The following is a 25,195-nucleotide window of genomic DNA, read 5'->3' on the forward strand; positions in this document are numbered from 1 at the left end:
ATTAATATTTCTCTTCATGAAGGCAAAGCACTAGGTGTCCTCCTCACCCCTTACGACAGATTCAACATCAAGACAAGAAACTTCAAAACCTTAGCAGATAAAGTTAGTGGCCAACAATAAAGTATTTGTTCTTCTCCTTCCCAAGATAAAGCATCTGCCACACAGACCATCGAGCTTAATAGAAACTGAAATGTCCTGGAGAAGCTTACAGTCTAGATATGACCTTTAATCCCCTGCATACAGAATGTCAGAAATTTACTAACCTTCATACCTGTTTTGTTGCAACATGTCTCTGGAACATGCTGACATTAAAGAAGCATCCAGACATACTGACTGGAGTCAGGGAATGACTTTTTGTAATTTACAACTTAACACACAGCTATTTACCTGAAAAAAGGTATGACTGTTTGATGCATATAAAAAATATAATGTTGCTAATTAGTGAACAACCTGGTGAGTACTGAACAACCTAGTTAATACTTTGGATTTAAAATGTTTTGCAATTTTAAGAGAATTGAGCTATAAAAGAAAACAAGCAATTTTGCATTAAAATTATCACAAAACCCATTGCTGATATCAAGTTTTTCATTCTACCGCTCATGTCATACACTTACAGGATCCAGAAATTTAGACTGTATTCTAGTTAGATCTGTGCTGCTAGGGTTTAAAGCATGTATTTCTGAGTCTCCAATAGCAGCAGTTAAAACTCTAGAAGCTCTGTTACACCTTTGCATTATAACAGATACTTGAGTATCTCATAAATCGTGAATTCCATAAGGGCAAAATCAAGCTGAAAAAATGTACTCTGGAAGGAAGTTTGCCTTAGCAGACATACTCTGATTCCATTTCACTGAACACTAAAGATACAGTTTCTTTTCATATCTAAACGAGATTAGATTGGGACACAAGATTTCTCACTATTTCTTTTTGTTATCAAGCAAGAAAAGAGCTGTACAAACTAGATTTATCTTAGCAGACAGGTTAAGTAACTTCTGAACTCTCGAGCCTCCCTGTTCCTCTCCTAATTATTTAAAATCCATAAAGCTTGAACAGAATCTTAACAGTCATTTGACTGTCTCTTGACACTTACATGCCAAACATATAAGCCACTGGCATATTATTAGATGAACAATCACAACAGCTGCAGAGACACCCACCTGGGCAAACCCAAGGAGCTAAAAAACACACACACAAATGTAGAGTCAAGTTAAATGTCATTTGAAAGAAACTATTCTAGGTCAGAATCCTCTTCCTTTTTCTTTGCCAGAAAGATGATTTAGAGAGCTTTTCATTGTAGGTCATAGGGGTTTTTGATAGTTTCTTTCTAACAATGAGGTTGCTTCAATACCTTTTTCAAAAGTGGTAAAAAACCAAACAGATGTTTTGTCTGTTTTGTTGCAGTCAATGAAATAAACTTCACTTTTTGAAGAGATGCTCATTGCAGTCCTCTTATACAAGTAGGGAATGTACACAGGTCATATTTAACTTAAGATTTTTTTTAATACACAATTTATAGTTCAGCTTTGAAAGATACCACATAATTGGAAAAATTTATTATAACCTGCAGTAGTTACGAGACTGTGTATAATTTCTTGTAATACTGATTTTTGTAGCGGTTCTTTTTGAACTCATGCAAGTGTAACAGACAAGCAATAAGATATTTTCACTTTATTCATACAGACACACAGTATTTCTACATTATTAGTTTTACGCAAATACTGCAGAATGTTATTCAGGACTCATTAGTAGTACTTACTATTCCAGGACTAAAATCATCTCTGTCGCAGTTTCATAAACTTCATGCAAGTTAATGACCCAAAGGTTGCATTGTGCCAGCTCAAGGACTGCAATTTCGTGGATTATTTCCATCCGACAGTCTTGGCCCTTTCTTCTTTTTCTCATGAATTTTGCTGCAAACTCTCTTTCAGTGTCTTTCTGGATACATTTCCTCACCACTGCAAACTTTCCCCTGAAATTAAAGAAGAATTTAAAGTTAAAATTAAGTCTCTTAATGACAACTTTAGTATCACCCTTATAATTTAACATTTCAGGAAATCTGAACTCAGTCACTGTTAAGGGATACATTTAAAATATGTTCTAAATTTACAAAGATGCCTTACTGAGTGGTAACCCCTACACTTAAAAGTTAGGAATACTACAACTCAGAATGCAATTTAATCTCCACGGAAAATAGGGAATTAAAAAACCTATCAATTCAAGGAACCTGGATTTCAAAAATACAGAATAAACAATCTGTGCTAGTTCATAAAATTATGTCACCCTCAAAAATTTCATTAAAAAGCTGGAAGAAACAAACTGTACAAATAGGCATTTTCTACTTTCGGTGTCTACATCACAATAACCCAGTTAGTTTTCTAAAGTTTCCCACCGTATTAAAGGCAACAGCAGCCATCACTCTTATTGAATAACTGCTAAAAATCCTGCTCCATTTGCCATGTAACATCCAGACTCTGCTCTGTATTTTCAAAGATAGCACTTTGTTTTCACCATGATAGGTCTCAAATGACGAGTCAGTTCTTTGATTGTTTAACAGCTCTCAAAATTCCTTATTCTTAGTCTCACTGTGTAAGTAAGAAACATAGATAATAAAAAAAAAAAAAAAAAAAAGAAATTAAGCACCTTGGCCAGCATACAGTTTTTTAGCAAAATTTTTGCAATAATGATAACATCAACACAGACACACACTGAGCAGAACTGAGCATAGTGCTTAACCCACATTAATGAGCGTCATCTCCATCCCTGACACAACACACAACCGATGAGTTACAGGAAGCCAGCAGGCTGGCTAAAACCACGCTGCAGCACTTACGTCAGAAGACTTCCCCACAGCATTTTGGACTGAAGTGTCTGCTCTAAACTTCCTTGCAGTAGAGTCCCACGCCACCTGCTCCACTAAGTTTCATTCATACAGCATGAATTCTTAAACCAAAAAGGTCTATTAATTAATCTGTAATCTAATGCAATGATGAATTATCGTACTTTAAGGTATAGCAATCTTTTTTTAGTTATTACCATACATGTATAATGTTCATCAAATCTATCTCTTTATTTATATGCAAAAACGGTCTTATAAAGCTGCAGGAATTGCTTGAGGGTCTTTATTTTGATTCTTTATTTAACTGATCGAAGGGTTGTTGAAACAAAAATGATAGTCCTCATCTGGTTTGGAATACAGTTACATGAGCTTTGCCTTTCCTACCTCCAAGCTGCAGTTCACAGATTTAACTAAGTCAGCTCATGTCAAAGTTTTCCATCTCACAGCTCCTAACCTATTGGCAGACAGCTATCCATGAAATGCAACTGCTAAAAGAAGCTGTGGTCAGCTTACTTAAAATAAGCATTTGTTTCAAAATTAGCCAGTCTAAATGAATGAAGTCAAATATGATCCCACAAAGTGGGTATTCGCTAGGCAATCTCACCAAAATAATCTGACTTGTAACCGCTCATACAACCACAGTTTTCCTCTAGGAATAATATTTCCCATAAGCACACATTATCTACAGCACAATAGGTATGAAGACTAGATCAGAGCACAGCCCAGACGGCTGTGAAGGCAGACAAACAGTAAGAATATGCTTTCAATGCCTTCAATCCTGTTTCTTGAAATAAAGTTCTTAATTACTAATATATACATTAGGGCAATATTACAGTTTTGCAAATGCATTAAAATAATACTATAGGATTTTGTAGCACTATGACGGTGTGGTCAGAAGATCACTATGAAATGTGTTAATAGAGTTACCACAGAACACCACAGGAGGAACAGACACCTAAAGGCTAACAACCTGCTAGGAGCCTGCTATGCATCTGTCAGAAAACACGTTGGAAGAAATAACAAACGTGTACAGTACAGACAGCTCATCAGGAAACACTGGAATGTGCTCTCAATCCCCAAAATATTGCATGGACAGTGTTTCTTTTAGGTAGATTTCTAGGAAGCTTGTGACATCAGTGTTGGTAGTTACAAGTATAAACATCCCTCCAGTATTGCAATCTAAACCACAACAAACAGAGAGCAACCCTCCCCATGTGGGCAGCAAAAAGGATTTTAAATTGCTCCAAATGAAGACATGCATCTGTACAATCTGTGTACAGTATAAAGGTATAAATTTATCAAAAGCGTTAAAATCCTTCCTGAAATTTTTAGCACCAAAAACAACACAGGAGAAACAAACAACAAAAAAACAAAACAAACCACTATTGACTACGCTGATAAGAAAAAAGTCAACAGATAACTGAAAGACTAATAGATAAGCTCTTTAACAGCAAATTTTTTTACTGCCTGGTAGATACTTAGCCTTTATTACCAAAAACCTAGACCCCTGGGTTCAGCCTTCTCTATTTTTTCTTAAATAGTCTCTGAATGAATGGTTTCCTTACGGTTGAATGTTGTCTTAGCTCAGAGTCAAAAGCTTTTAATTCTAGCACTGGTGAAGGACCTAGAGAGAGCGGTATAGAAAAGTTTAAAATCTCAATAATACAGCTTTCAAGAAGCATGGCCTTGCTTTGCATTGCATACAAACCCATCTGGAAGCATGTTAATTAGCCTAATGAGTAGCAATGTTGCCAATTCATTGCACATTAGTCACTGTGGAAATAAAACAGTATTCACCGGGCAGGAAGAAACAGCAAGAGCCACCACTGTGTGTGGCCACGCATGTCCTGTTTAGCTGAGCTGGTCAGAAGCCTGACAGGTGACGTAATTAAAAGGACAGGTTACACGGGAGTTCAGACAGCTGACAAATACTAACTCTTAGTTGTTTAAGACCAAGAATCCTGCCCAGATTCTTTATGGTTATACCTATAATTAGAGCTATTATAACTATAGACTGTAGAACTCATCCTTTCTGAATACAATCCCCCAAAAGATCAAACTTGGCAAACCTGACGTTTATAGCTAATGGAACTAATTACTGTGCAGCAATATAGATTCATGCCTGAAACAATTTGAGAGATCCAAAGATATCACCCACTGTATGGTTAAGATAAATTTGTAGAGAATTTATTTTGATAGAGATAGAATAGTAGACAAAACAGATGGAAACAAGCTTTCCCATAAAGTACACATGGCACAGGCTTCATTTTTGCTTTTCAGAACTCCTTATAAAAAAATCCTATTAAATAGTGAAAATGGTATTAGATCAGAGCCCTGCTTGTTTAGCTGTATTGAGAAAAGCTAGCAGGGAGAACACTGCATTGAAGGAAGAGCAATATTGAGAGAAAATACTGAATGTGCATTTCCAAAGTTAAAAACTGACTATCAGTCATCCGAACGCAAACAAAAATTCTTTGAAGGGAGACATGAATAGGAAGGCAGAAGTAGTTCAGTCCTCACAAGAGTCTCATTCAAGAATTATGATTTCAGATAAATCATATCTGATTTCAAAGAAGCTCAATGTCATCTTTTCAGATCACCAACAGAATTAGCATTGTTTTATCTGGCATACATTATGGCTTAAAGCAAAAGCCTCAAATCACAAATCAAATGTCAAATCAGATAAGCAAGAACATTTAGGCCACACCAGTTAATTTTGGTTGTCATAAGCTCAGAAGAACAGAGAACTAACCTTACTTTAATAATTATCTTTAAAGCGACCAATAAAACCCTGTCACCGTGACAAATGCAGGAATAATAGCAACTCCTGTGAAGATATTTACTTTTCATAAAGTTCAGAAATGTTTTCCAAGACCCACAAAACACTATGCAATTTATTATGTAACTCACATCAAACATTTTCTCTGAAGTGAGATTTTTTCCTTCCCTAGAATTTCTGATTTTTCAAACAGCATGGTATGGCATTCAATTTCTGATGTTCATAAATTATTTACTTGCATAAAGTTATTGTCAAATGGTGGAATCAACTACTTGCAACTCTTCATTTTCACCTCTTTTCCACTTTTACTTAGTTCCACAACTGTTCCACCCCAGCTGTGCTACTGCAGAGAGCAGCTGAGGACAGAAGTGTGACAGCATATACATTCCTACCGATGCACAAGATTGTACAAATGTCATGGGCCTCTAAGATGCACATTACTGAAAGCTGCCCGAGAAATAAGCAAGGTCATGCCAGAGTTTGTGGAAAAAAACAACAACAAAAAAAATCAAGATATGGGTTATCTACAGCCAGTTCGCTAGTTAGAAACAAATAATATTTCCTTATTCTGTTCAGTGTCCTAAAATTATTAAATACTTGTTATTCTTAGCTCAGGTGGAAAGTGAGCTTGTCTGCTTTAATAAGAAACTGAGAATGATGAGCATCAACTGAATTGCACTTGACTACATTTACATATATGTGTTGCATACATTTTGCTAGCAGAAGATTTCTTATTTTAGAGAAATAGCTTAAGATGAATGTTACCATCAAGCGAGAGGAAAGAAAGGCCAGTGATTTACACCTTCTTCCAACCCACCTCTAGCACCAGGAGCATTATTTTCTGTACACAAATGATGATTTTCAATATGTACATAGCTTGTTTTACATTTAAAACAGTGCAATACTCCAGTGAGCTGAAGGATTAGTTGTCTAGTAATACTTTATGTGCAATTAGTTAGAAGTTTTTTGTTGAGGAAAACGAGCAAAGCAACTAAATACAATTATACTAGATTCTTTAGAGAAGCTCTAGGTAATACAAAATATATTGTTCCCCATTTACAGCACAATCATGGCTTAAGCTTAGATGGTAAGTGGAAGAAGAGTTAAGCAATTGGTGCCTTGTCCTCTGCAAAGGTCACACTACTTCAAACTAACCTAACTCAAGCTAGCACCATCTGAAAACACTTAAGTCTGAGTGAGTTGATGAAAATGGCACCTTTAAAACACCCATCAGAGGTAAGTTCGATTTTAAACATCAGACAGATGAAAGTTTGTGTGAGAACATTCTGATTTTAGGACAGTAGAATTAATAAGGCTGTGAAGACTAGCCCAAAGTTTCATTTCATTAAAAAACCTGCCATTTCCATGTCATCTTAAGCAACTTAAATTCATTTCACTTCCAGAGTAGCCACTACAACCAAGTTTTCGGTATTTTTTCCTAAATTAACCTGGTTTTCCTCACAGCTCTATTTCGATAGACTTGCAAACGCCCATTCAGCTACTGAACGAGGCAGCAGTCTTCTGAAGCACATAAGCTTTGCAGTCTCAAAGCAGTTTTTCCCTCATGAGCAGAACTAATGAAGCCTGATTTCCTATGGCTTTGCACCCAAGTCCCTCTGGTGACATTGCGACAAGGTTCCTCCCTCATCTACAACTTTCAGCAATACTTCCCTGGGACTTCCACCTCTAACGTGCCACCAGCACCAGCAGCCCCAGTACCTGCCTGCCCTGCATTGCTAGAACTAAAACACCTGAATGTTTTCCCATGTTCTCCCCTCTTCCCACCTAATACACACAGAGGTGACAAGGAAACAGAGGACAGAGGCCCCAAATGCCCAGGTGAGTTCAACATACACATATTGGCTGACTGGATGAGAGGCCAAAGAGCACACAAACCCACTGAGCCCATGAAGCAGTCTTACTCTCAGCGATGGTGCTAAATCTGCTTTCTTATCTCTCCCTGCTGTCAGTTTTAAACTCAGTTTATACAAGTGTTGTTATTCCCAAAACCTCTACCTAAAATGTAGCTTTTAAATTGTCTCCCCAATTCTGGGAAGTGGGATGGACGAATACAGAGTGTATAAACATTTTCCACTAGCAAACTCCGCTATCAAATTAGAATTAAAATAGACTATGTTGTGTGTACAAAGACTGCTTTTCATCCAAGACTAAAATCTGTCATACCTGAGTGATCATTTTTTCAAGTTCTGTGTAAATATAAACTCTATGCATAAGCAGAGACTTACACACTTCATGAACACTCAAAAGTGAAACTATTTCTTTGAAACATACATTATCAATAAAATGACAGAGACAGTTATAAGTGGCAGAGAGATTCTCCATTTACCACCTATGTTTTGTCACAACCACCTAGCAAAAAAACGTTTTAATGGGAATACTCAAACTGAGGTATGCACTTTTTTTATAAATGAAAAGGTAGTGACTTATTGAATTAAAAAAACCCAAGCACATACATTCAAATTTATACATTTCTATATTCTAAGACAGTGAAAACATTTGTGAGTTGAGGAAAGAAAAAGGTAGTAATAACCAAAATATGTGCAACTGTTGCACAAAAACAAGACAAAACCTCAGAACAGTCACTTAACTCATTTTACCGTAACTACAGTTACAAAATCACAACCTTCATGCAAAGGTCATCTTTAAATGTAGTTCTGACCAAAAATGACTCCACACGAAAGCCATGCTGAGATTTACTTGTCTAAACTACAGACTAAGATTTGCTATAGTACTTAATTCTTGTTCACAGCATAAAACTAATAATTTCACTTGTACTTTTGTGTGCCAGAAGGAAGCTCCATCTAGCCTCTTTTCTGATTAGCCCAATGAATATCACGCAGCTCTAAGAGAAGCTCTCACTCCATGGCAGAGTGGCAAAATATTTTCTGAGAAGTCATATCATCTTCAAATTAAAAAAGACCCTGAAAAGTAGTGCTACCAAGACAACCTGTGCTGCACCGCTCCTGTGACTTCTTCACTGTTGCTTAAAATTTAGACTGTTTTGCAGTCTGCATTTAGGTAGCTTTGGTTTCCAGTCCCTGGACATTATGGTCACATCATGCTAAAAAAAAAAAAAAAAAGCTTTCTCACTTTAGGCTTCTCCCACCTGCTTCCCATGTGAATGCTTTAGGCCACTATATTTAAACAGGTATTATTCAAATAGTACACCAGAAGTATTAATTAAGCATTAAGCTGACACCTAGGCAACCTAAAAATTTGTTAAGAGATACGTACAGCAGCTACATTTGTTTTGAAACTTCTCTTTAGCTCCAAAGGAGTTGTTGGTGCTGCGGTATAAGCTGAGCTACACAGTTAGCATAACTTGCAAAAGAACATGCACCAAGGAGTGTATCTTGCCATATATCCTATGGCATTTAATCTAATCTTCTTTATCTGAATACTGTTTAGATAAAGTACACGTCAATAAGAATACTATAATTCTTCTAATAAGTGACAATTTCAGACAAAAATACTGGTTTAGTGGTGCTGAAATTCCATGTATATGGTTCCCGAGATGCAAAAACCTTTTAATGAGACTTTCTGCCTCAAGCCCTGCTTGTTATCAGTCACGTGTTGAAATTATACATCAATTAAACATCACCTGTGCAGTCACTTTCAAGCTCTTCTTTTTTTAACCACTTTTAAAATATTTTCAAAAGTCCCACCATTACTCTCAAGCACATGCTACTACAGACTAGTCTTTTCTAGGCTTGTTTTCCCCCATGTCAAAGCTTACAAAGCTCAAGGAAAAAGAAAAAAAAAGGCAGGTTTCTATCTCCAAGGGAAATCTCTAAAGCAAAACTCTCTACTCCACACTGGCTCCCAAGGAAGAGCACAGTCTCTCCCCAGCCGGCTTCACAAGGCTGAGGATGACTTGTTGGCCAGACGGAGGGACAAGCAGCTGCGGCCAGCAGCTGGGGCACAGCTGCGTCCCAGCACCCCTTCCAACCAAGCCAAACGCCACCCGGCCAGTGCGATGGGCACGTCCCCGGGGCTGACCCCCAGCAGGGCGAGGCGAGCAAACAGCAGACAGGGCAGCGAGCCCCTCGCTCCCCGCTCCCGCTGTCATCCCACACAGGGCAGCACGGGAAGCGGCAGCAGGTGACAGCGGCTGGTGAGCTCCCGGCAGCGAGGGGGGAGACGCGGAGCAGAGCAAAGGCACCGGCTGGGTTCTCAGCCTCTCAGGCTCCGCCGCGGGCACACGGCTTACGCCCGGCGCTTCGGGCGAGCGGAGCCGGCGGGGAGGCCGCGGGGGGACACCGGACACACCAGACACCTCCTCCCTACCGCCGCCCCCGCATCCCGGGGACGTGCCGGCAGCGCCAGCCGCCCGCGGCGCGCTCACCTGCCGAGCTCCCTGCCGGGGCTGAGGCTGTAGCGCTCCTGGAAGGGCTCGGTGCGGATGGGCGTGCGGATCTCCGTCAGGAAGCCGCCGCGCCGCCGGCCTCGGCCGGGAGTGGGCTGCGGCGGCCGGTCGCCGCGGGAGCGGCCGGGTGGCGCCTTCTCCTCGGGGCTCATAGCGCGGGGCTTCTCCCTCAGGAGCGGGGCGCCGACTCCCTCCTTTCCCGGCTCCGTCTGTCTCCCCGCCGGGCCGGGCTCCCCTTAGGCGGCGGGCGCGCTCCCGACCGCGGCCGCTGCTGGAGGAGGGCGGCGGGCAGCACGCGCCGCGCCGATGGGACGGAGGGGGCGGGGGCTTGGCCGCGGGGCCCCGCCCTCTAACACCTCACCTTGGTGGAAGGGAGGGCGTGGCGGGGGGAACGCGGGGCGGGGCGCCGCGCGGTGCCGCGAGGAACGGTTGGGCAGCGCCGCCTGCCGGCGGCCCTGGGGAGCAGGGAGGGAGGGCAGTGACAGGAGTGGCGGGAGCGGGGGCCCGCGGACCCTCCCGCCAGGTGGCGAGATTTAAATAGTCGTAAAGCCGAGTAACCTATCGTGGGTGTCAAGAGGATGGGACCAGACTCTTTTTAGTGGTGCCTAACGACAGGGTGAGGGAGGTTTTCCTCCCCCTCTACTCTGCCCTGGTGAGACCACATCTGGAATATTGTGTCCAGTTCTGGGCCCCTCAGTTCCAGAAGGACAGGGAACTGCTGGAGAGGGTCCAGCGCAGGGCAATGAAGATGACTAAGGAAGTGGAGCATCTCCTGTGTGAGGAAAGGCTGAGGGAGCTGGGGCTCTTTAGCTTGGAGAAGAGGAGACTGAGGGGTGACCTCATTAATGTCTATAAATATGTAAAGGGTGAGTGTCACGAGGATGGAGCCAGGCTCTTCTTGGTGACAACCAATGGTAAGACAAGGGGCAATGGGTACAAACTGGAACACAGGAGGTTTCACTTAAATATGAGAAGAAACTTCTTCACAGTGAGGGTGCCAGAGCACTGGAACAGGCTGCCCAGGGAGGTTGTGGAGTCTCCTTCTCTGGAGACATTCAAAACCCGCCTGGACACCTTCCTGTGTAACCTCATCTAGGTGTTCCTGCTCTGGCAGGGGGATTGGACTAGATGATCTTTTGGGGTCCCTTCCAGTCCCTAACATTCTGTGATTCTGTGATTGTGTGAGGGGCAATGGGCACAGACTGAAGCATAGGAGGTTCCATCTGAATAAAAGGAGAAAATTCTTTACCTTTCCAACCCCAACCATTCTGTGATCCTGTTGTTGGCTCACCTGGCACTGCCGTTAGGACTTTGCATCTGTGCGACCCAGGAACTGGTTTCATGGGTGCTCAGGTGTGGCCTGAGGGAGTGGTAGGACAGAAGGGCAAATCATAAGGTAGAAACCACAACAGCTGGCTGTGATGGGCATGCCCTTGTAGGGAAACAGCCCCCAGGCCCCATGGGGACACTGGGCTGCAAGGCTGAAGGGAGGTGAGGACAAAAGGGGCAGCATCATGTCTGAAGGGGTCAAGTACCCCTGAGCCCACCTGATGAAGTCTTGGCCTGTGTGGTGTCTGTGGCACAAGATCCAATTAAGCCTTTCCCATGGCTGGGGCATACTTGGCTCCTCTCCTCCATGCATACCTGAGCTCCCAGTGTTTGCTTGAGGTGTGTAGGAACTCCTTCCAAACACCCTTTTGTTCAGGCTGGTGGAAATTGTCTCATGGATTGAGAAATGGCTGTGCTCCTCTCACTTCACAAGCTCTTCACTGACTGGCTTACTTAATGTACATGTTTAAGAGACTTATTTAGCCATTTATCAGGGTAGTGCTTTGGCATTTGTCTCCATTAAGGTCACAGAATGTGTTTGCCATTGCCTGCCAATATCTAGAGCACAGTGGAGACGAGACTAATGAGGAAACAGGCCAACAAACAGGAAGGGATCCAGCCCAAACCCCAGTCATTGATTAGGGATGGGAGTACAATTGCTGATGAGGCATTTTGCTGGAATTCCCTCATTCACCCAATTTGCAGAAATAAATAGTTTAGCAATAAACTCCAGAACCAGTATAGAGAGTAATGGATGGTTCAAGACCTACAATATCAATGTGCTTCCCAATCAGAGCATTGCTTCTGCTTCAGCAGGGACAGACTTACTGCTGAACAGTAAAACTTGGATTAAACGAGGGTTAAGAAATTATTACATCTGAAAGTATGTATTAGAGGCATTTACTATGGAGAAAAGATTGTTTCCTGAAAAGCAGATCATGTCTTATGCTAATCCTAAATGAAGTGTTCGGATACTTAATTCTTATTATATTTTCTACTTCTTTACTTACTTTCAAGATCACATTTTCCTGGGGCAGGAACCTGCAAAAAAAGGATGAAAAGGAGTGCAATTACTGATTCTGGAATATGAACAGACCTTCCTCAAAATACTTTGGGATTTTTAAGGTTCTCTGGTCATATTTTAAATAGATCATAAGTTTTAGATTATTAAATGCCTTCAAAAATCTAGCATTTGGTTCTGTTTGGCTTACATTTTTTTCCCACATGCAGTTATTCAGAAAAAATTAAGATATATTTCTAACTTATGGAGAGTTTTGAGTATATTGCTTCCTCCTATCTGGAATTTTTTTTTTCCTTACAGTATGTAAGCTTAACTATTTTTCTCCCATAGCATGAAACTACCAAAGACATGAACAGTGTCTTAATACAACAGGAAGATGGATTTGTTCCATTCTTTAAAAGAATTATTCACAGAATAGGAAGACAATGACAAAAAGAAAAATCGTGCTTTACTCTCTTCAAAACTGAGAAAATAAAATCTTTTCCCACAAATTCCTATGTACTAGCCATACCACAGACTATGCTTTGCCCAGTCACACCAGAATATTATGGACCCGATATATGCTGTATTAGTTTAATTTTTCTCTGTAGAAAGAATAAATATAAGCTTTATAACTCACCTGTATATTAAAACACTGATAGCCTTAAATACTGCAACATGTTCATGCTATCCACACAGGGAGAAACATATGCAGATATGAATAAAACTTGATTTATTTAGAGATAAGCTAACAGACATTTTGGTGGTTACTCTCATATGCTACCTACTGGAAAAAAAAAACAAAAAAAAAGCTTTTTTTCTGTTGCTATATGCTCTGTTGCACTCAGATGGCATAACATATATTGATTTCTGCTTGTACAGATAACATTAACTGGTTTACATTGAATATTTTTTTCTCTTTTCTGCCAGTAGCATTCAAGGAATTCATTCTCATGAGCTGTGTTTGATCTGCAAGCTAAGAAGTTGGAGGTGAGGTGGAAGACACTAGCACAGGTACTCTGTTTAGAAGAATGTCCTTTTCAATTTATGCCCACATGCACTGGAGTTAAAGAGCAATTTCAGTTCTGCCCTGAAGAGGTGGATCAAATGTGTTGCACAGGGCTATTAGCTTTGCTGAGTTCTATCAGTGTGACTCTAGCTTTACCTTCACAGGACTTGGCTCTTCCCAATATGAATATATTCAGGCAACTTGTACATGATGGAAGAGTTACCCTATATCATCATCATGGTCCATTTATAACAGAAATATGAAATCCAACCATCAGTAGCTCAGCACATATACATAATTTAAGGTTGTTTATCAGGTGCTAAATTCATTCTTTCTACTTCCATAATGACAGAAAAACTTGATCTTCTGTGGCTGGAATTTCTGCAGGCTGCTTAAATTCCATATGAAGCTATCTTTTTTGCATTGATGAGCTACTTATGTCTTGATGTGATTGTTTTACATATGAGGAAGCAGGAAGAGTACACATTCCTCACCTGGGGTGCTTCACTCCTGTATTCCTCAAATGCTTCTGGTCATCAAGTAAAGTCACTTACACAACAGCTTCAAGTACTCAGCACCCCTGAAAAATGGTCCCATGCTACACTTCTGTACAAACTGAGATTTCTTACTACCTACAACAAAAAATATCTCCACTTTTCCAATTTAAGGAAGGAAAGCACAGCTCCACTAAGTGGCAGCACTAGGCATCATTAGTGCCAGCTTTGTTGAGTTATTTTTTATATTTGTAAGAGATTTAATGTAGACTGCTGCTCAGGTAGCAATAATATGTATGCCTCTTTTTTTTGCTCATAGTGTTTGTTTTTCTCATTTCCAGAACAGGTGAATAAACTTATGCTCAGAGTTACCTTTCCAAATACTTTAACAGGTTAATATTTTGCAGAAATTTCAATTTAACATGAGTTTTACATATAGTATAATAACATCAATTTATGATTTGAAAAAAATTAATACGGTCTCCATGCATTCTTTTGGGTGCTCCTCAGATCACTTTCACAGCTTCTATGCAGTGCCAAGGCAGTCCCAAAGACTTTTATCGTTCACAAACTTGATAGACAATATTTTACAAAATCCATGGTGCATCCCTACTTATTTTGTGTCCAGAGCATAAAGATAATCCATTGTGGTTTGTACATTGGGAGGACTGAAATATGTAGTCGATTAACAATTATGATGTTCAAAAGTCATGGTGCATGCTTTACATACCATAGTAGTAGGAGTTAAGCTCTACGGTCCCGGTTCTATGAATCAATGCACGAACCACTAAAGCTGTTAAATTACATGCCAAAAGCAGGAAAGTTTATATTCAATTGCCAAAGATGCCAAAGCTGTCAGTAAACATGTCCTCATACATTGTAAATATAATCTTATATGGTAATTTGTATTACTAATTTCAGTCATTTTTAAGTCACTGATCGTACTTAATACTAAGACATACCTAATAGGTACTGAAGTCAAATCACAGCTTGTAACAACGTTCCTGAGCAGATTCCAGTGCTGCCCCAGCTGCATTCCTGAAACGCTGTTATCTAAATATGATGACTCCATGTGGCACGCTGGTTAGGTACCTACACTGCTTTGTCTACGGACTGAAGCATATTATGTGTTGAAAACAGAAAAGTAGAAGCATCTGGAATTTATTTTTGTATGTTGTTTTGACTCTGGAAAACCAGCATTAGGAAATCGCACTCAACAATAGTTCTTTAACTGATGTCTGTGGTCCATTTTGAAACTGACTGAACAGATTTTCAGTGTCACACTGCAGAGTATTCACAGCATTAGTTTTCTTACAACTGATTCATTTTGGAACTGGGAAACAAAATAACCCAAACCAGTCTTTTATTTTCATACTGAAAAATGTAAAAGGTGAAGGTATGTTTCTAAAGTGTATTACTCTTCAGAGAAGGAAAGGCAAGTGAACTTAGTATTACTATTGTTTATCATTGACATAGAAAACTTTCCCATGCAGCTCCACTATCTTCTTATACCATAGGAGTTAATTATATGAAATCCTAAGTGCCAGCAAGTCAGGGAAAAAACCCCATAATCTTTGTGTTCTCCAGTGACTTCTGTTCTTTTCAGCCCCAAAGAGCTGTAACATAGCACTGTGGGGATGAGCTAAAGTAAAAACAATATAAATGTGCTTTATACCAAAGCCTAATCTAAAGAAGAATTGGGGCTTTTGTTTTAGACAGAATCATGTATCATTTTATTTCTTCAAAATTTAATTCCAAGAGGGTAGGAACTACACAAACAAAGCCACATACTCCTCATTTTTATATACCCATGAAAGATATTTTGAGGCAAAAGTAGTTTTGAAAGTTACCAGAATTAAATCAAAAAATAGTAAGAGTGTGGCTTTGTAGCTCAAGGAAGATTTATTATTAGAGGAGGCACAGCAGATCCTTTGTCACTTTATTGTCCAGTCAGGCCTCTTATACAAGAACAAACTTCAGGCCACAAGTGGATTTATTGTCCACTGTAGTGAAAAACTATGGCTTTACTACTACAGAGTGGGAAGGGATTGTTATTGATTTGTAATATCCTGTAAGATTATGGAATTTTGCTAGCAGGCCAGGAAAGACATTTGATGTACATATGGAGGCTTCACTGTATTTTAACAGAAATTCAGTAACATAAGTCATAGAATGGGTTCTGGTAAAAGGCATAGTTGCAGTCACATAATGGATCACTGCTGCAGAAACTGACATATCCTAAAGATCAGCAGCTCATCTCACTGCTTTTTAGTAAATATTGATTTTCCCTGCCTTTATAGGTGAAAAATTCAGATAGATGTAGCTTAGTATCACAAATACCTTCTGCCTCCGCTTCCTCCTCACACACCTGCATGATCACACAAACAAGTTTTGAATAAAGGCTGCACTGTGAGACCCGGATTTCTTGAGCACGTGCATGGGAAGATGCTACTCTTGCCACCACCACTGTCCCTGCCGCAGGACAGTCAGAGCTGGCCTGGGGCTTGTGGGCCAGTGCTCCTCCACACATGGTGAAATGCCGTGCTGACTGCAGAAGGTCTCTTAAGAGTTGTTACAGTCACATAGTTTCACATTTGCTACTGATGTGTCTTGTGCAAGATATGCTTACCATTTCTGTTGAAATTTCTTCCACGGGTTTGTATTTTTCCTTACAAAAACTGCTCCTCATATTTAAGCTTTCCCATCCTTCATATTGTACCATGATCCCTCATGAGGTGCCATTTATGTAAGAAAACAGGTACGGTCAGCAAGGTGTCTGCTGACTGTGTATCTGAGGTGTGTTAATCTATCCTGGAATGTGCAAATGAAACACGCCTGAGATATTAGAGTGAAGAGCAGTAGAGAAATGGGTGTGACATACTGAGAATGCCAGAGCATCTTGCTATTTATTTCCTGTCAACACTTAATGCAGACCCAGCACATGCTATTAAGAAATCATCTTCACACTTGCATTTCATGCCTATAATGCAGTAATTATACCTAGAAGCGAGGTATGTATAAGTAGTATATACATCTCTTTTGTCTCTCTGCTTGTCCAGACATTTTCTAGAGTGAGGAGTAAGCTCACATGCTTTCAAAGGCAGGTAGTCTAGGAGAACATGGGGGATTTGGTTATGCACACTCTTTGGAGCGCCTCAAGTTTTAGACATGTACCCTGAACAACTAGACAAAAGCAGTGGAAGAACGTGACTGCAATGATCAGAAAGGATAAGACACTGGAAGAGCAATTCCTTAAATCAGTGGACTTTCACTAGTGCCAGTTTCCACTCACTGCAGTAAAATACGTCCTCTATGAAATTAGTTATTTGTAATAGACAGTCCACACAATGCCATAACAAAGTGATTTTATTGACATTCCTCTATAGTGTTATGGTTGAATAGAAAGCACAGCCTGAGTATCATGTGACATTTTTCTGTCAATATAAGCAAAATCAGTCCAATAATGAGGACCTTTCCTGCCATTGACTTTATGTAGTCTTTAACAAAAACCATAACAGACATTTCTGTTAGATAAATCGGAAGCTGCAGGGAATTTGGCTAATGGTACAATATTTACTATACCTAGTATCTACTATCTACAGGCATCTGTTTTTCTACTAGAACAAAGGAACTACATGACTCACTAGAGAGAAAGTAACAATCCAATCTTTTGGACCTTGTGATAACTGGAAAACCTATCCCAGACTTAGTATATTGCAGTATTTTATTTTATTTTTTTTTTTAAATAATGAACACTGAGGTACAGCAAGAATAATAATAAAAAAGCACCGCATTTGTTGTAGAAAGATCTGTTGGTCTGCATTTGACTGAAAGTGTTTAATCTTGACTGGGAAGCCCTATTAATAGTACTATGGAGACAGGACAAATAATTATTATTTCAACAGAAATTAAACAAATCTCCAGTCAAATTTGTCCTTCTGGAATTCTGTCACAGGATAAATAGCAAAGGATGAGCTTAACTCATCCTCTGTCTGTGTGTATTTTAGCTTATCTCTTATTTGATTTTCATGTCCAAATTCAGTATCCTACTGTTTTCAACTAGAGGTATGTCAACTATTCGTTACAGTGAACTAGAACAACAAAACACAAACCGAACAAACACCGCCTCTCCCCACAGGCTATATCTCTCACAGACTAGACTCCGAACTCAAACCTTAGCTACAAGTTCTTTGAAAAATTCACGGGCACTTGAGCAAACTGGGTGAAAAATGTCCTCTGTGTCAGACCTGTACAAAACTCATGATCTCTCTGTTAGATGCTCAGTGTAGTCTGGACCACTCACTTCCGGCCTTGTGATAGCCACAAATCTTCCCAGAACATAAAAGTCAAGTTCCGAACATGCATAGCCACATGACTGAAACTGAACACTCCTGTAATGTACTGCAGACTGAAGTGACAGCGTTTGTAAGGTTTGCACCCAACACAATTAACAGTAAGGTACACTTGTTTGTATTGGATCAAATCCTGCATAGCTGATGTAGTCAGTCAGTGAGACTACTTCAAGGTGGAAGACCTACTGGTGATTTAAAATACCTATTTTCATTCTCGTATCTTCAGCTTAATGCTACTATGACAACAGGATTTCATAAACAGAAATATCACTTTCCCTCCTTCTACCATTAATATTATCAGAACTGTCACTTTGAGAAAGATACGGGCCCTCTGCAACGAAACGTACAAATTACCAGTATTCATTGCTTCTGTCAAAAACTGCAATTCACAAAAGCTGTCAGATTGCCTATTCCATTTCTCAATTGCATTTTAAAATCTGTTGATATTGATGTCATATCGTAATCTAGCCACCACCATGTTTAAAGGGAACTGAGGTGAAGAAGCTGAACAGATTATTTCACTGTAAATCTGCCCTATGGAATATCTTCTATTCCTTCCTGTGGGAACACAATGACACCAGAAATTCTCTAATTAACAATCAGCATTTAACATGTGAAAATGCAGACCTAGAGAGAGCAGAGACGATTAAATGAGCAAGTAACAATCGAAAGGTGAACAAGGAAGGGCATATGCCTTGCATACGCCTAACAACAACAACGTCGTCAATTAATTGCATAATGGACAGGTAAAATAACAGGGCAAGGGCAATGGGTTCCTCCCTGTCTCCTGTTAGCAGCATTCACTGCCTCTCTCACTCTATAGCGCCACTTAGATGCATGTCTTGCCCTTCACTCCAGACTGGGACCGGATTCAGCCCATGCCATGATGCAATGAATGGAGAAATGCACTGTGAAGTATCAAACTGGATGCCCGAGAGATGATGTCGGTGTTTGAAAACCTATTGGGGTAGGGCATTTGGGAAGAGAGAGGGATAGGTCTGGAATAATAGAGTGCAAGAAAAGCACATTATGGCATTTTCTTTTTCTTTGTTTTATGAAAATAGTCAACTGTCTTCCTCTATTTCTGGCTTTGGATCCAAATAACTTGCAAGGAAATCCACATGACCTTGTTACTTCGATGTCATCACAGCCACCTGAGAAAACAACCTTTAAAAAATACTAGGCTGTGCACTTGAAAGACAGCTTGGACCAAGGATTTTGATGGGAAGTAGCCAGCTATGCTGCATGTTTCCCAGAGCAGGAACACACAAGGTGCTCCAGACAGCATCTGACACACACAGAGATGCAGAACACCTAATCTACCTTAGAGTGTGGTGAGTGCCAGAACATGTCATGAAGAAGAATTTCAGGAGAAAGCCTTCCTTGTTTCAATCAGTGGGGTTTGATGCTGTCTCTGAAATACAAACGCCTTTTATTATGCTACAAAAAATAGTTTCACTTTTCTTAATAAAATATAATTTTAAAATACTTTAAAAAAATTAACTATACAGTATTGTAAAGATTTTTTTTTTACCATGTTAATGAGACAGCTCTTGATGCACTATTTTTCTTGGCCAAACCTGCACCAACTGGTTGGATAATTCTCTTTCTTGTCTTCTGTTGTTAGAAGACATCCAACATTTGACGTAGTGCAGGTAACTTTGTAACATTGCCAGGAATAAAACAGGAACCATACAGGAATTGCTGGATTTTGGGGCGTAGTGGTGAAGAGACAGAAATTATATACATTGGAAGATTTTGTTGTTCAGTCTCTCCTGGTGTGACTCGCTCTGATGCAATTCCTGTGCATGTGACAGACTGTCTCAGACAAAGAAGTTAAGATTTCCATCTCTACTGTGCAGTGAGGAGGGTCATATGGAACAGGGGCCCAAGAGCTCATTTGTGGAAATAATAAGCATAATTTTTGGTGTCTGGTGGAACGAAAGCTGGCCTGTAGCCAAGGCCCCTGTATGCAACTGTAATATGAGTAATCAATACGGATAATAACGTATTACAAAAAGATCCTCAGTAAAAGCCATACAGTAAATTACTATAAAAGTGGCAGAAATGTCACAGAAATTGAACAAATGGAGCAATTTAAATATCCCAAATGTGTTATATACCATTAACAAAAGCTACTATTTCTGCTTAGAAACATGTTTTTAGGTACGTCACCTTTCAAATACCTATTGACCAAAGAATCAAAGCAGGAGAATGATCTAAAGTTCTCAGAATGCAGTTTTTCAAGTGTGATGAGTTTCTATGTAGCCAACATAAAAATATGGGGGAAAACAGGGCCAATTATTTTCTCTGGAGAGAAAACTTACAGGAATTAGATGTGTCACACATTGAACTGATCTCCTGATTCTACAGTTTTCTGAAGCATAGCTAACACAAAACTACCAGTAACAAGCCCCCGAGGGGGTGTGGTATTTCATGTGAGCTGCTAGACACTATGATGTTACCTTCTTACTTACCTTCACAAGTCTCTCACTTCATATTTCATGCATCCTTTAACTTATTTAGTGTCAGAAGCAAAGAGAATTCTTATTTCCTTTTCCCAGTTAAGACAAACACTTTCAATCTGAGATGAGTCTTAGAAAATAAGGGCAGCAAAGATTAATAAATAGAACACAATTAAAACAGTGAGGTTGACCGTAACAGCTTCAGCAAAATCCATCCAAACACAAGCCTACTGCTGTTTTCCTTTTGTTCCCTGGCTTCAGAGTTGGAATGCGAAGGACACCAAACTGAAGAGGGTTATGTCTGCAGTAACAAGAGCAACGTCTTTAGTGGTACCTTAGATAACTGAAGGGCCTTTGGGCTTCAATAGGAAGTACGACAAATTCTTGACCCAAAGAGAATTACAGTCCCCTTCATCCCTGACAAGCATCCTCATTCACTGCAGCTTCTCATTTCATAGACTGTAGACTAAAACCTTCTGTCTACAACCACTCTTGAGGTTATGGAGATTGGCACTCAACAAGAAAAGAAAAAATGACAGAAGCGAAAACTGCCCCCAGCAACCATAGTTTAGCCCAGCCTGACAGAAAATAAATGGCTTCTGACACAGGGGGTGGGATTGTCTAGACTTCTCATTTGAAAAGGAGCATTTTAAACATCAGAAAACAAAGATCTGGTAAACAGAACCCAAGGTTATTCATAAGAGTAGAACATTCTTCTTATTTCCCCTTTTCCTTGTTGTATACAATACTAAGGTAAGGGAGTCTCATCCTTTATGCTACATAAGACATCCTTCTTGAGCATGCACAACCTTGTGCTTCTTGTGTGGTAAACATTACAACGGAGATGCCCCTCCCAATATCTCTGAAGTGCAAGTTCTCTCCAGTACTGGCAAGCAACAATCATAACAATCACTGTTATGCTTTGCATTGCATTACAGGTTGTTTTTTTAGTTTTTGAAGGTCTTATCTGCACCATGTATCTGGGCCCGTTCCAGCTGATGCAACTGATGTGGATCATGAGTTCATATATAAAAATTTCAGTTTTGCTCATAGGTGTCTCTCAGATGGACAATACGTACAGGGAAAACAACGATGGATGAAGACATATTTGACCAGCTTCTAGTGCTGGGTTCAACAGTTAAGAAGTAAGATGGGCTGTAAATTGATTTAGAACATCTGGGCATATAAAAGCTTGGAATGCTTGATGAGGTTTTTTTTATTTTTTAATCAACGTAGGTGGAAGTAAACATTTATTAACATTTGGTCAAGTGTAGTGTAACTTGCATTTGTATTTTCATTGTTATTAATGGAGGTATGTAGAGATATACAGAAACCTTGAGACAGTTGTTTTTCTATTGCATACAGACTAGCAGTCCATTGGAAATAGAGGATGAAAGCATGAAGGTTAGATCTTAGAGGGTGGCAGTTCTTCATGCACAGCTTTTGTCAATCTTGATTTTTTTTTTTGTTCATTTTGTTTTAAAAAATAAAAACATGGGAAACCAAGATCAAATTATGATGGACAGGAAAGGTGACATCATCAGCCAGAAAAACACCAGAAGTGCCTGAACCTCCTCATTCAAGTCCAAAGGTGCTAGTTTCTTCAACAGCTGTCAGCAGCTTTTCATACAGCATAGAGTATGAGGGGTAAGGTGGAAGATCCAAACGGTTGAAACATGTGTGTGCCCTGCAAAGGAAAGCATGCTACATGTTAAGTTTAATCTAATTAACTTGAGAAATTAAAAATTGGGAACACAAAAGTTCCTATTGACATTCAAATTCACTCAAAAGAGAGAAAAGGAAATTCTAACTATTAAAGTAAAACTCGCAAATTCCACCAAAATCTGAGGTACTTAAAAGTATATGCACATACACATGAATATTTTAAACAGAAGACACAGGTAAGTATCAACAGGCATTGCAGGGATCTTGGAGGGAGCAATCTTCATGGAGAATGCAGGAGGTCACTGAGGAGCTGGGGTCTAGGCCCTGACAGAGAGAAAACTGCACTACTATAATTTTGGTTGCTTTGAGCTTTTAAAAAAAATTGCAACTCAGCTGTACATCCAATATGAGCAGCTAGTAAGTTTTGGACCAGTGGATAAGCATAATGTGATGAACTATATGGACAGAATGGGCTCAGCAAGTGTCCACAGTGAGGCAGGGCTGACTGGTGAGAGACCATTCAGGGATCTGCTGACTGAAGAGGGAAGGTTGCTGAAAATGTGCCTGTAAGTCAGCTGTTGGCCATCTGCTGCAAGTCTGGCCTTCAAATGTTATTTATTTGTAGTAGCCAAGGCAAAAGCAAAATATTTTATGCAGAGCAAGCTGCCAACTTGACGACCCTCTCTTCTTCCAGTCTTATTATTATATTTACCCTCAGTTGGCAGCACCTTCAAAAGGAGCCGCGGAGCGGGTTCCACGCATGCCTCTAACCTTGTTGCAGCTTTTCTGGCAGCAGCAATTAGACCCAGATGCAGAGTGCACTTCACTGTGTGAGGTGCTATACAGATGTGGAGCAAAGAAAGTTCCCTGCCCCAACAGTTCATCCATTTCAACTGACTGAAAAAGTGTAGAGCTCATTCAACAAATGGGGGAGCACATTTTCATTAAAATTGTCGCCTTTTTTTTCAGTCAGCTTGGAGGTTTACATGGTGCTAGAAGTATTTCTGTTTTCTCTTGCTGTCTTTGATAGATGTGAATTGACAAAAATGCTACAAGAAGGAAATGTAGCCTCAATGGCTAACAATGTCTAAGCTTCTGGCCCCTAGCATTTTTAGAAGCCATGAAGTTGTTTTACTTTTAGCTTTTCTATCTCATACTTTAATTCAGTGTTATTTCTTCAAAACTGAAGCAGAAGAACCATCTTGGAGAAACTATTTGAAACCACACTAGTCATCTCTTAGGCCACCCAGAAAGTGAGAAAAACATGATACTGGTATATGGGCTGGCCTGAGACTTGTGGATTCAGAGTTTTATCAAGCACCAATGGTGAATAATTAAAAGCAATCAGGCAACTGAAATAGCCAGAGGCAGGTAACCTTCCCTGCATAACAGAACTTCAATTAGGAGAGGTTTTATCATTCTTTTTCCCCTTCTGAATGAAGATTATTAGCTGGTCACTCTCAGAGGGAGTATACAAAAACCACAGGATTTGTGGAAATGAGTTGGGAACACGTGAGTTAGTGAAAAAGGAACATTAATAAAGCCAGTATTTAATACATTTCTTGAAATTAAACATGGCAGCTCCTATGTATTATCCATGAGAAGCCCTGCACTGTTTATTGTTTATCTCAGCAATCTTTGGCAGCATTGTTTCTACAATCTATTGCAAATATGTATCAACCACTGGGAGTTAATAACTGAGGATTCTTGTAGTCCATTCAGAACGTATTTATCATAGGCAAGAGAGCACCATTCAGAGACAGCTGGTCTTGAGGAGCTCAGCTGCCTGCTCCAGAACAGGAAGCAGCATTGTCATGGTGGCTCAGGTGTGGATTCTGCTCATATAACTTTAATATCTCTGTATGGCACTTAACCCTGGCATATTTAACTGTATGAAACCACAACATCTCACACATTGCCATCATGCATCCTGTTGTGTGATGCAGACATATCCACAGCCACTGACGCTGGTGTTTACTTTCTTGCAGACATTCATCTTGACTGATGATTATCCATCTCATTCACACCAGTTATGAAACAACCTTGCAATGCTGTTGACTTTTAGTCATTCTTGACTTAGTCAAACTGAGGAAAAAGACCAACTCCTTTTCCTATTATGAGGTTTACAGAAGTGGGCTCTTCTACAGAAGGTCACAAAGAATTTATTGTAAGGAGAAACTATTACAAAGAAAGGAAAACCAAGTTAACATGTCTAGAAACACTGAAGCATTTTGCCAAGCAATATTCTTGTGTTCTCCAGTTCAAAAACTTTATAGAAAAAAATCCTTTCACTCCAAATAACATCACCAAATATAAAATGAAAACTAATTTTCAGGAGTACTATGCAGGTTAGGCTTACACTTCTACTACTTAAGGTGCAAAACACAATATATTGCTAAGGCCAAAACCTGAGTTCTAGTCTGTGAAACTAATGTGGATCTACTGCAACTCCAATGATGCTAGTGAAGCCCACTCAGTCTTACAACAAGGTAATTACGTGCAAAATTGTCTGGTTTACATTCAGAAATGGGGCTAATTGGTTCTCTTCTGCAAAGGTCAGACATGGTGTCTGCTTGTGTAACTGAGCAACATATTCTGCCTCATCTGAAATACGAGAGAGGGTTGGTTTGGACTCCTCATTCAGTGTTCCCCCTCTCCTCAGTACTGCTGTGCATAGCACATTTGCCTTTTGCAACTGAAAGCTGAAACCTTTATTTTCCAAACCAGACTAAGGACGAATTGCTCCGTCGCCAGTCTGTTATATCCTATGCTGTGTGATACAGCAGTACACAGGGCAATTAAGAGGGAAGGATATTTTCCATAACATTCCCTGTTGCCTGACTCTGTGCCTTGTCCTCCAAAGCAGTAAGCTCCTCCTG

The 25,195-nt window shown here is 39.9% G+C and overlaps 2 protein-coding genes across 2 annotated transcripts in view; both read right to left on the reverse strand.

The window, feature by feature from the left end:
• The window catches only part of STK17A (serine/threonine kinase 17a), a 28,398-nt gene extending 18,078 nt beyond the window's left edge, over positions 1–10,320 (reverse strand). Inside the window, exons 1-2 of the mRNA XM_082045946.1 lie at positions 9,982–10,320; positions 1,757–1,969 (exon numbers count right to left, since the gene is read on the reverse strand). Of these exons, the coding sequence (XP_081902072.1) occupies positions 1,757–1,969; positions 9,982–10,154 (386 nt within the window). The 5' untranslated portion in view covers positions 10,155–10,320. The remainder of the gene's footprint in view (positions 1–1,756; positions 1,970–9,981) is intronic.
• An 11,529-nt stretch (positions 10,321–21,849) lies between these two features.
• Positions 21,850–25,195, reverse strand: part of HECW1 (HECT, C2 and WW domain containing E3 ubiquitin protein ligase 1) — a gene marked incomplete at its 5' end in the record, with an annotated part of 197,544 nt that continues 194,198 nt past the window's right edge. Inside the window, one exon of the mRNA XM_082044587.1 lies at positions 21,850–22,338. Within this exon, the coding sequence (XP_081900713.1) occupies positions 22,227–22,338 (112 nt within the window). The 3' untranslated portion in view covers positions 21,850–22,226. The remainder of the gene's footprint in view (positions 22,339–25,195) is intronic.

This window comes from Streptopelia decaocto (genome assembly GCF_964273445.1).
Source record: "Streptopelia decaocto genome assembly, chromosome: 2".
Lineage (NCBI taxonomy): Eukaryota > Metazoa > Chordata > Aves > Columbiformes > Columbidae > Streptopelia > Streptopelia decaocto.